Source organism: Protomyctophum parallelum, assembly GCF_964188405.1.
Source record: "Protomyctophum parallelum genome assembly, chromosome: 22".
NCBI classification, from domain to species: domain Eukaryota; kingdom Metazoa; phylum Chordata; class Actinopteri; order Myctophiformes; family Myctophidae; genus Protomyctophum; species Protomyctophum parallelum.
In genome coordinates, this window is record NC_139714.1 from 32,310,761 (window position 1) to 32,323,260 (window position 12,500).

Sequence of the window (12,500 nt, forward strand, 5' to 3'; positions counted from 1 at the left end):
TTATTTAGCACATATACATATATGTTTTATATTTCTTTAACCCTACACTGGGTTATTTAGCACATATACATATATGTTTTATATTTCTTTAACCCTACACTGGGTTTATTTAGCACATATACATACATATATGTTTTATATTTCTTTAACCCTACACTGGGTTATTTAGCACATATACATATATGTTTTATATTTCTTTAACCCTACACTGGGTTATTTAGCACATATACATACATATATGTTTTATATTTCTTTAACCCTACACTGGGTTTATTTAGCACATATACATACATATATGTTTTATATTTCTTTAACCCTACACTGGGTTTATTTAGCACATATACATATATGTTTTATATTTCTTTAACCCTACACTGGGTTATTTAGCACATATACATATATGTTTTATATTTCTTTAACCCTACACTGGGTTATTTAGCACATATACATATATGTTTTATATTTCTTTAACCCTACACTGGGTTTATTTAGCACATATACAAACATATATTTTTTATATTTCTTTAACCCTACACTGGGTTTTAGTCAGACCTCACAGAGAACCGGAACGTCAGACACCACCGGGTTTAATACCGGAAAAGCCGGATATCAGAGAGAGAGATAACCACACGCACGCACGCACACACACACACACACACACACACACACACACACACACACACACACACACACACACACACACACACACACACACACACACACACACACACACACACACACACACACACACACACACACACAGTCTTAGTTACCGTCCACAAACTTGGTCTTAACCATTTCTGAACGGGAACCCATTTTGGTGTTAGCATCATGTCATGCTTTAGCTATTGAAAAAATAGCAGACCTACAAGCTCATAGCAAGCTTGTAGGTCTGCTATTTTTGAAAAAAATCGAAGAACGACTGACATTTATAGAATCTGATCTCAGGTCAGAATTAATGGTTAATCAGACCAGTGTGTGTGTGTCCAGTGGAAACCTCGTATGAATCTGATCTCAGGTCAGAACGGGTTAAACAAACATTAAGGAGGTAGGAGGTATAGCAGTGCAACTAAAAAAAATGGAGATACAAGGTTTATGCCCGACGACCACAGAGTGAATACTCCCCCCCCCCCCCCTCCCCCTCCCCTCCCCTCCCCCCTCTCTTATTTTGTATATTTATTCTTTTTTTTTCATCTGGCATTCGGTCCGTGACCATGTGGGGGGGAGGGGGGGGGAGGGGGAGGGGGGGGGCAGCACACCGCGTGTGAGAGCTTTATCTCTGAGGGGGGGGGGGGGGGGGGGGGCAGAGAGGCTTAGAGCTGTGTGAGACTCAGCTGCTCTTTTTGGGGAAATCTCATTTAGACACACACACACACACACACACACACACACACACACACACACACACACACACACACACACACACACACACACACACACACACACACACACACACACACACACACACACACACACACACACACACACACACACCTATTTGAATATAAAGTAACAGAAAAACGGTTGACTTGCAGGGAATCAAAGTGCATGACACACACACACACACACACACACACACACGCATGCACTCACACACACACGCCTACTGGTTAATGCTTAGTGATGAGGCAGCCATTGATTGCTTTCTTTCTCAGATGGAGTCGTTTTTTTCACTTCTCTCGTGTGTGTGTGTGTGTGTGTGTGTGTGAAGGTGTGTGTGTGTGTGTGTGTGTGTGTGTGTGTGTGTGTGTGTGTGTGAAGGTGTGTGTGTGTGTGTGTGTGTGTGTGTGAAGGTGTGTGTGTGTGTGTGTGTGTGTGTGTGTGTGAAGGTGTGTGTGAAGGTGTGTGTGCGCTACGCCACCGAGTGTGAAAGTGTGTGTGTGTGTGTGTGTGTGAAGGTGTGTGTGTGTGTGTGTGTGTGTGTGTGTGTGTGTGTGTAGGTGTGTGACTGTGACCTCATAATGGAGGCAACCAGCTGTGGTGATGAATGATGTCGATGTTGCACAGAGAACTGTGACCGCAACATGTAAGTGGTGTCGTGTAACGCTGCAGACATCAGGTAACTGATTTGGGTAGGCAACCAGCTGTGGTGTAACTTAAGGCGACGCCCCCGGATGTCTGCAGACAAACAGCAGCCGCCAAAGAGCACCGAAGTCTGACGTCAATATCAGTAGAGTGGAGAAAACGGCTCAATGGAGAAAACGGCACAGTGGAGAAAACGGCACAATCGAGATAGTACGCAAATCCACAGGTTCATTACTGTATTTGAATTATAATCCCCATAGAAGGATCTTATATCGCCTCATAATAACTGTGTTTGTAAAATAAACAAATAAATCATCCAGGCCGCTTCACGCATATGGATATGAATATGAATAATCAACTGAGAAAAACACAATTGTTACTGCTACTGAATTAGTTACATTTTCACTAGAAACAGACTTTGTAGTATATGAGTGACTGACTACAGAGACACCTCCCTGACAATATAACGACACAGAGACACCTCCCTGACAATATAACGATACAGAGACACCTCCCTGACAATATAACGATACAGAGACACCTCCCTGACAATATAACGATACAGAGACACCTCCCTGACAATATAACGATACAGAGAAACCTCCCTGACAATATAACGATACAGAGACACCTCCTTGACAATATAACGATACAGAGACACCTCCCCGACAATATAACGATACAGAGACACCTCCCTGACAATACAACGATACAGAGACACCTCCCTGACAATATAACGATACAGAGACACCTCCCCGACAATATAACGACACAGAGACACCTCCCTGACAATATAACGACACAGAGACACCTCCCTGACAATACAACGATACAGAGACACCTCCCTGACAATATAACGACACAGAGACACCTCCCTGACAATATAACAACACAGAGACACCTCCCTGACAATATAACGACACAGAGACACCTCCCTGACAATACAACGATACAGAGACACCTCCCTGACAATATAACGATACAGAGACACCTCCCCGACAATATAACGACACAGAGACACCTCCCCGACAATACAACGATACAGAGACACCTCCCTGACAATATAACGATACAGAGACACCTCCCCGACAATATAACGACACAGAGACACCTCCCTGACAATATAACGATACAGAGACACCTCCCTGACAATATAACGATACAGAGACACCTCCCGACAATATAACGATACAGAGACACCTCCCTGACAATATAACAACACAGAGACACCTCCCTGACAATATAACGACACAGAGACACCTCCCTGACAATACAACGATACAGAGACACCTCCCTGACAATATAACGATACAGAGACACCTCCCCGACAATATAACGACACAGAGACACCTCCCCGACAATACAACGATACAGAGACACCTCCCTGACAATATAACGATACAGAGACACCTCCCCGACAATATAACGACACAGAGACACCTCCCTGACAATATAACGATACAGAGACACCTCCCTGACAATATAACGATACAGAGACACCTCCCGACAATATAACGATACAGAGACACCTCCCTGACAATATAACGATACAGAGACACCTCCCCGACAATATAACGACACAGACACCTCCCTGACAATATAACGACACAGAGACACCTCCCTGACAATATAACGACACAGAGACACCTCCCTGACAATATAACGACACAGAGACACCTCCCTGACAATATAACGATACAGAGACACCTCCCTGACAATATAACGATACAGAGACACCTCCCTGACAATATAACGATACAGAGACACCTCCCCGACAATATAACGATACAGAGACACCTCCCTGACAATATAACGATACAGAGACACCTCCCTGACAATATAACGATACAGAGACACCTCCCTGACAATATGACGATACAGAGACACCTCCCTGACAATATAACGATACAGAGACACCTCCCTGACAATAACACTGAGACAGTTTGTTTATTTTTGGACCACAATGCTTATATAGTAGACGATTTTAACTGTTTAAGTGCCAGGGACGTAATCCCGTAACCCCGACGTCTTTGCAATGAGTGCCAAAGACGACAAGACGTAATAAAAAAAAATATATATATATATTTTTAAACGCCCTCTCTTTTTTTATAATGGGAGAATTGGCACTCAGAGCCTAAACTGCTGACCACCAGGTGGCGCTGAAGGAGTTTTAAGATCAGCCCATGTTATTCTCCATAGAGAAATTACTTCCGTGAACCTTGGTGTTCAGACGACAGTCTGTATATATAGTGTATATATATATATATATATATAGTGTTATAGTGTATATATAGTGTATCTTACCGTAGGTAGTCTCGTCTACAGAGGATCAGGTTCGCCTTGGTGTAAAATAAACAAATAAATCATCCAGGCCGCTTCACGCATATGGATATGAATATGAATAATCAACTGAGAAAAACACAATTGTTACTGCTACTGAATTAGTTACATTTTCACTAGAAACAGACTTTGTAGTATATGAGTGACTGACTACAGAGACACCTCCCTGACAATATAACGACACAGAGACACCTCCCTGACAATATAACGATACAGAGACACCTCCCTGACAATATAACGATACAGAGACACCTCCCTGACAATATAACGATACAGAGACACCTCCCTGACAATATAACGATACAGAGAAACCTCCCTGACAATATAACGATACAGAGACACCTCCTTGACAATATAACGATACAGAGACACCTCCCCGACAATATAACGATACAGAGACACCTCCCTGACAATACAACGATACAGAGACACCTCCCTGACAATATAACGATACAGAGACACCTCCCCGACAATATAACGACACAGAGACACCTCCCTGACAATATAACGACACAGAGACACCTCCCTGACAATACAACGATACAGAGACACCTCCCTGACAATATAACGACACAGAGACACCTCCCTGACAATATAACAACACAGAGACACCTCCCTGACAATATAACGACACAGAGACACCTCCCTGACAATACAACGATACAGAGACACCTCCCTGACAATATAACGATACAGAGACACCTCCCCGACAATATAACGACACAGAGACACCTCCCCGACAATACAACGATACAGAGACACCTCCCTGACAATATAACGATACAGAGACACCTCCCCGACAATATAACGACACAGAGACACCTCCCTGACAATATAACGATACAGAGACACCTCCCTGACAATATAACGATACAGAGACACCTCCCGACAATATAACGATACAGAGACACCTCCCTGACAATATAACAACACAGAGACACCTCCCTGACAATATAACGACACAGAGACACCTCCCTGACAATACAACGATACAGAGACACCTCCCTGACAATATAACGATAAAGAGACACCTCCCCGACAATATAACGACACAGAGACACCTCCCCGACAATACAACGATACAGAGACACCTCCCTGACAATATAACGATACAGAGACACCTCCCCGACAATATAACGACACAGAGACACCTCCCTGACAATATAACGATACAGAGACACCTCCCTGACAATATAACGATACAGAGACACCTCCCGACAATATAACGATACAGAGACACCTCCCTGACAATATAACGATACAGAGACACCTCCCCGACAATATAACGACACAGACACCTCCCTGACAATATAACGACACAGAGACACCTCCCTGACAATATAACGACACAGAGACACCTCCCTGACAATATAACGACACAGAGACACCTCCCTGACAATATAACGATACAGAGACACCTCCCTGACAATATAACGATACAGAGACACCTCCCTGACAATATAACGATACAGAGACACCTCCCCGACAATATAACGATACAGAGACACCTCCCTGACAATATAACGATACAGAGACACCTCCCTGACAATATAACGATACAGAGACACCTCCCTGACAATATGACGATACAGAGACACCTCCCTGACAATATAACGATACAGAGACACCTCCCTGACAATAACACTGAGACAGTTTGTTTATTTTTGGACCACAATGCTTATATAGTAGACGATTTTAACTGTTTAAGTGCCAGGGACGTAATCCCGTAACCCCGACGTCTTTGCAATGAGTGCCAAAGACGACAAGACGTAATAAAAAAAAAAATATATATATATTTTTAAACGCCCTCTCTTTTTTTATAATGGGAGAATTGGCACTCAGAGCCTAAACTGCTGACCACCAGGTGGCGCTGAAGGAGTTTTAAGATCAGCCCATGTTATTCTCCATAGAGAAATTACTTCCGTGAACCTTGGTGTTCAGACGACAGTCTGTATATATAGTGTATATATATATATATATATATAGTGTTATAGTGTATATATAGTGTATCTTACCGTAGGTAGTCTCGTCTACAGAGGATCAGGTTCGCCTTGGTGTAGAGCGTGCTGCCCACCTCCCCCAGGCGACAGTCACAACAGGCACATTTCAGGCAGTCCTCGTGCCAGTATTTGTCCAGAGCCTTGAGGAGGTAGCGGTCTTTGATCTTCCTCTGACAGCCGGCACAGCCTTTCGGCTTGGTGTCCGGTTGCACCGACAGCATCTGGATACCTAGAATAAACACATTAACATGTTATTATTATGGATACCTAGAATAAAGACATTAACATGTTATTATTAGTTGGCCTCATTAGGCCCACTGGCAGAGCCTGACCAGGTGAAAGCAATTAATTTGCCTCTTTAGGCCCACTGGCAGAGCCTGACCAGGTGAAAGGAGTTTGCCTCATTAGGCCCACTGGCAGAGCCTGACCAGGTGAAAGGAGTTGGCCTCATTAGGCCCACTGGCAGAGCCTGGCCCAGGTGAAAGGAGTTGGCCTCATTAGGCCCACTGGCAGAGCCTTGCCCAGGTGAAAGGAGTTGGCCTCATTAGGCCCACTGGCAGAGCCTGACCAGGTGAAAGGAGTTAATTGGCCTCATTAGGCCCACTGGCAGAGCCTGACCAGGTGACAGGAGTTGGCCTCATTAGGCCCACTGGCAGAGCCTGACCAGGTGAAAGGAGTTGGCCTCATTAGGCCCACTGGCAGAGCCTGACCAGGTGAAAGGAGTTGGCCTCATTAGGCCCACTGGCAGAGCCTGACCAGGTGAAAGGAGTTGGCCTCATTAGGCCCACTGGCAGAGCCTGACCAGGTGAAAGGAGTTGGCCTCATTAGGCCCACTGGCAGAGCCTGACCAGGTGAAAACAGTTGGCCTCATTAGGCCCACTGGCAGAGCCTGACCAGGTGAAAGGAGTTGGCCTCATTAGGCCCACTGGCAGAGCCTGACCAGGTGAAAGGAGTTGGCCTCATTAGGCCCACTGGCAGAGCCTGACCAGGTGAAAGGAGTTGGCCTCATTAGGCCCACTGGCAGAGCCTGACCAGGTGAAAGGAGTTGGCCTCATTAGGCCCACTGGCAGAGCCTGACCAGGTGAAAGGAGTTGGCCTCATTAGGCCCACTGGCAGAGCCTGACCAGGTGAAAGGAGTTGGCCTCATTAGGCCCACTGGCAGAGCCTGACCAGGTGAAAGGAGTTGGCCTCATTAGGCCCACTGGCAGAGCCTGGCCAGGTGAAAGGAGTTGGCCTCATTAGGCCCACTGGCAGAGCCTGACCAGGTGAAAGGAGTTGGCCTCATTAGGCCCACTGGCAGAGCCTGGCCAGGTGAAAGGAGTTGGCCTCATTAGGCCCACTTGGCAGAGCCTGACCAGGTGAAAGGAGTTGGCCTCATTAGGCCCACTGGCAGAGCCTGGCCCAGGTGAAAGGAGTTGGCCTCATTAGGCCCACTTGGCAGAGCCTGACCAGAGCCTTTTGTGGTGGTTCTGGAGTACCGTGGGTCCGACCGACCGGGCCCTGCACTCCCTGTGGGGGGTGTGGAACGTGTCGACGGTCGAGCCAGGGACGTGCAGAGTGTTAGAGAGGCAGGGGCTGTTAAGAGGGCACTTTTGGATAAAAATAGCAGATCTACAAGCTTGTGACGCGTTGAGAGCTTGTAGATCAGCTATTTTCGGGGCACAACCCTGCACTCTTTAGCTAGTGGAGATTCGGTGTGTAACGACATGGATTTATAAACAAATTTGTTCAACGCAAAATACTGTGTTCAAGTTCAGGAGACTTTGGGAGAAAAGCTATTCTCCTGAACGCTGCCTTCCTTCCAGCATGGAAAGGAGAGGAGGGCATTTATTTCACCATGTAGTAAATGCTGCATTCAGGGTCTGGAGAGGGCAGTTGTTTTACAGACGGGTAAAAGGGCAGTTGTTTTACAGACGGGTAAAAGGGCAGTTGTTTTACAGACGGGTAAAAGGGCAGTTGTTTTACAGACGGGTAAAAGGGCAGTTGTTTTACAGACAGGAAAAAGGGCAGTTGTTTTACAGACGGGTAAAAGGGCAGTTGTTTTACAGACGGGTAAAAGGGCAGTTGTTATACAGACGGGTAAAAGGGCAGTTGTTTTACAGACGGGTAAATACAAAATTAATATCAACATCTTAATACTGTTCAATACTCAATGCGGAGGGGGGGGGGGGAATTATGACAAAACTCTCTCTCTAATGGGAGTGGCCAAAACGGGATGGGGGGGGGGGAATGTATTGTTAGTCCCTAAGAAGCAGAGGGGTGTGTGTGTGTGTGTGTGTGTGTGTGTGTGTGTGTGTGTGTGTGTGTGAGGGGGGGGGGGGGTCTTTTGTAGGGGAACAATGTGGCCTCGCACCAGAAAGAAAGATCTCCTAATTAGTATTCTAACTGAAGACCCACATGCACACACGCGCACACACACACACACACACACACACACACACACACACACACACACACACACACACACACACACACACACACACACACACACACACACACACACACACAGCTTTATTTCCTGGGCTTATTCGACTAAATATCAAAAAGCTTCGTCTTTTCATAATATTTTAGTCAACTAAATTAACCCTGGCTAGGATGTGTAACTCTGAGCAGATGGAACCAAACGGACCCTATAGGGTGGGTTCCTTTTCAGGCCCATTGAGAACTAATCTAAATCTATTGACATGCAGTCTTCTCAATAGGTTAGGGTTAGTTACCCTAACCAGGGGAGGTTAGGGTTAGTCAGTTACCCTAACCAGGGGAGGTTAGGGTTAGTCAGTTACCCTAACCAGGGGAGGTTAGGGTTAGTCAGTTACCCTAACCAGGGGAGGTTAGGGTTAGTCAGTTACCCTAACCAGGGGAGGTTAGGGTTAGTTAGTTATCCTAACCAGGGGAGGTTAGGGTTAGTCAGTTACCCTAACCAGGGGAGGTTAGGGTTAGTCAGTTACCCTAACCAGGGGAGGTTAGGGTTAGTTAGTTATCCTAACCAGGGGAGGTTAGGGTTAGTCAGTTACCCTAACCAGGGGAGGTTAGGGTTAGTTAGTTACCCTAACCAGGGGAGGTTAGGGTTAGTCAGTTACCCTAACCAGGGGAGGTTAGGGTTAGTCAGTTACCCTAACCAGGGGAGGTTAGGGTTAGTTAGTTATCCTAACCAGGGGAGGTCAGGGTTAGTCAGTTACCCTAACCAGGGGAGGTTAGGGTTAGTTAGTTACCCTAACCAGGGGAGGTTAGGGTTAGTCAGTTACCCTAACCAGGGGAGGTTAGGGTTAGTCAGTTACCCTAACCAGGGGAGGTTAGGGTTAGTTAGTTACCCTAACCAGGGGAGGTTAGGGTTAGTCAGTTACCCTAACCAGGGGAGGTTAGGGTTAGTCAGTTACCCTAACCAGGGGAGGTTAGGGTTAGTCAGTTACCCTAACCAGGGGAGGTTAGGGTTAGTTAGTTATCCTAACCAGGGGAGGTTAGGGTTAGTTAGTTATCCTAACCAGGGGAGGTTAGGGTTAGTTAGTTATCCTAACCAGGGGAGGTTAGGGTTAGTCAGTTACCCTAACCAGGGGAGGTTAGGGTTAGTTAGTTACCCTAACCAGGGGAGGTTAGGGTTAGTTAGTTACCCTAACCAGGGGAGGTTAGGGTTAGTTAGTTATCCTAACCAGGGGAGGTTAGGGTTAGTTACCCTAACCAGGGGAGGTTAGGTTTAGTCAGTTACCCTAACCAGGGGAGGTTAGGGTTAGTCAGTTACCCTAACCAGGGGAGGTTAGGGTTAGTTAGTTACCCTAACCAGGGGAGGTTAGGGTTAGTTAGTTATCCTAACCAGGGGAGGTTAGGGTTAGTTAGTTACCCTAACCAGGGGAGGTTAGGGTTAGTTATCCTAACCAGGGGAGGTTAGGGTTAGTTAGTTACCCTAACCAGGGGATGTTAGGGTTAGTTAGTTATCCTAACCAGGGGAGGTTAGGGTTAGTTATCCTAACCAGGGGAGGTTAGGGTTAGTTAGTTACCCTAACCAGGGGAGGTTAGGGTTAGTTAGTTATCCTAACCAGGGGAGGTTAGGGTTAGTCAGTTATCCTAACCAGGGGAGGTTAGGGTTAGTCAGTTACCCTAACCAGGGGAGGTTAGGGTTAGTTAGTTACCCTAACCAGGGGAGGTTAGGGTTAGTCAGTTATCCTAACCAGGGGAGGTTAGGGTTAGTTAGTTACACTAACCAGGGGAGGTTAGGGTTAGTTAGTTATCCTAACCAGGGGAGGTTAGGGTTAGTTATCCTAACCAGGGGAGGTTAGGGTTAGTTAATTACCCTAACCAGGGGAGGTTAGGGTTAGTTAGTTACACTAACCAGGGGAGGTTAGGGTTAGTTAGTTATCCTAACCAGGGGAGGTTAGGGTTAGTCAGTTACCCTAACCAGGGGAGGTTAGGGTTAGTTACCCTAACCAGGGGAGGTTAGGGTTAGTCAGTTACCCTAACCAGGGGAGGTTAGGGTTAGTTAGTTACCCTAACCAGGGGAGGTTAGGGTTAGTTAGTTACCCTAACCAGGGGAGGTTAGGGTTAGTTAGTTACCCTAACCAGGGGAGGTTAGGGTTAGTCAGTTACCCTAACCAGGGGAGGTTAGGGTTAGTTACCCTAACCAGGGGAGGTTAGGGTTAGTTAGTTACCCTAACCAGGGGAGGTTAGGGTTAGTTAGTTACCCTAACCAGGGGAGGTTAGGGTTAGTTAGTTACCCTAACCAGGGGAGGTTAGGGTTAGTTAGTTATCCTAACCAGGGGAGGTTAGGGTTAGTCAGTTATCCTAACCAGGGGAGGTTAGGGTTAGTCAGTTACCCTAACCAGGGGAGGTTAGGGTTAGTTAGTTACCCTAACCAGGGGAGGTTAGGGTTAGTTAGTTACCCTAACCAGGGGAGGTTAGGGTTAGTTAGTTACCCTAACCAGGGGAGGTTAGGGTTAGTTGGTTATCCTAACCAGGGGAGGTTAGGGTTAGTTAGTTACCCTAACCAGGGGAGGTTAGGGTTAGTCAGTTACCCTAACCAGGGGAGGTTAGGGTTAGTTAGTTATCCTAACCAGGGGAGGTTAGGGTTAGTTACCCTAACCAGGGGAGGTTAGGGTTAGTCAGTTACCCTAACCAGGGGAGGTTAGGGTTAGTTACCCTAACCAGGGGAGGTTAGGGTTAGTTAGTTATCCTAACCAGGGGAGGTTAGGGTTAGTTAGTTATCCTAACCAGGGTAAGGTTTGGGGAATCAGTTCTCAACGTATAAACGCTTTGGTTTGTATTATGCAGATAAAAACGTGATTCAACGTCACATCGAGCAAGAAATACTAGTATTGTTTTTCCACACACACACACGCACGCACACAGGCACGCACACGCACACACGCACACACGCACAGACACACACACACACACACACACACACACACACACACACACACACACACACACAAAAACACAGGTTTCACGGTGTTAGATGGGGTCCTTCAAACAGAATAAAACACAGGTTTCACGGTCCTTCAAACAGAATAAAACAATTGTATAAATATAGACCATCACTGCTCTGTCCTGGCTGGCGTGGGTGCGTGCGTGTGTGGCCTTCCCTTTTTAACAAAAAGGGAGGAAATTACAGCTGCTTCAAAAGGCTTAATTATATCTACTCTTTTAGCTCGCCCGCACCTCCCTCCCTCTCCCTCTCTCTCTCTCTCTCTCGTCTCATTTTAGTCGACTAAGTGAGCATTGTTACACACACATGTTTTCATGGCCAACTACCTTTTTTCACTGACGAAAACAAAAAGAAGTAAGCTATGATGACCGTCTAAAACTATGACTAAATATATGTACGGGCTAAGAGTGGCCGGTTAAGACACATTCGTGGTCGATTTGTCTCAATGGGATAGTTCCAATGTGTGGAACTATAGCCCATAGCACCCCGCTTTGTCTCAATGGGATAGTTCCAATGTGTGGAACTATAGTCCATAGCACCCCGCTTTGTCTCAATGGGATAGTTCCAATGTGTGGAACTATAGTCCATAGCACCCCGCTTTGTCTCAATGGGATAGTTCCAATGTGTGGAACAATGTGTGGAACTATTTACAATTTAGGCATTTAGCAGACGCTCTTAATCCAGAGTGACTTACATTAAGCAAGAACAAAAAAGCATGG

The 12,500-nt window shown here is 46.1% G+C and overlaps 1 protein-coding gene across 1 annotated transcript in view; it reads right to left on the minus strand.

Moving 5' to 3' along the window:
- The window catches only part of LOC310853128 (LIM domain only protein 3), a gene marked incomplete at its 3' end in the record, with an annotated part of 44,024 nt that overhangs the window by 25,987 nt on the left and 5,537 nt on the right, over nucleotides 1-12,500 (minus strand). The window contains exon 2 of the mRNA XM_083757367.1: nucleotides 6,381-6,594. Coding sequence (XP_083613493.1) covers nucleotides 6,381-6,594 — 214 coding nt within the window. The remainder of the gene's footprint in view (nucleotides 1-6,380; nucleotides 6,595-12,500) is intronic.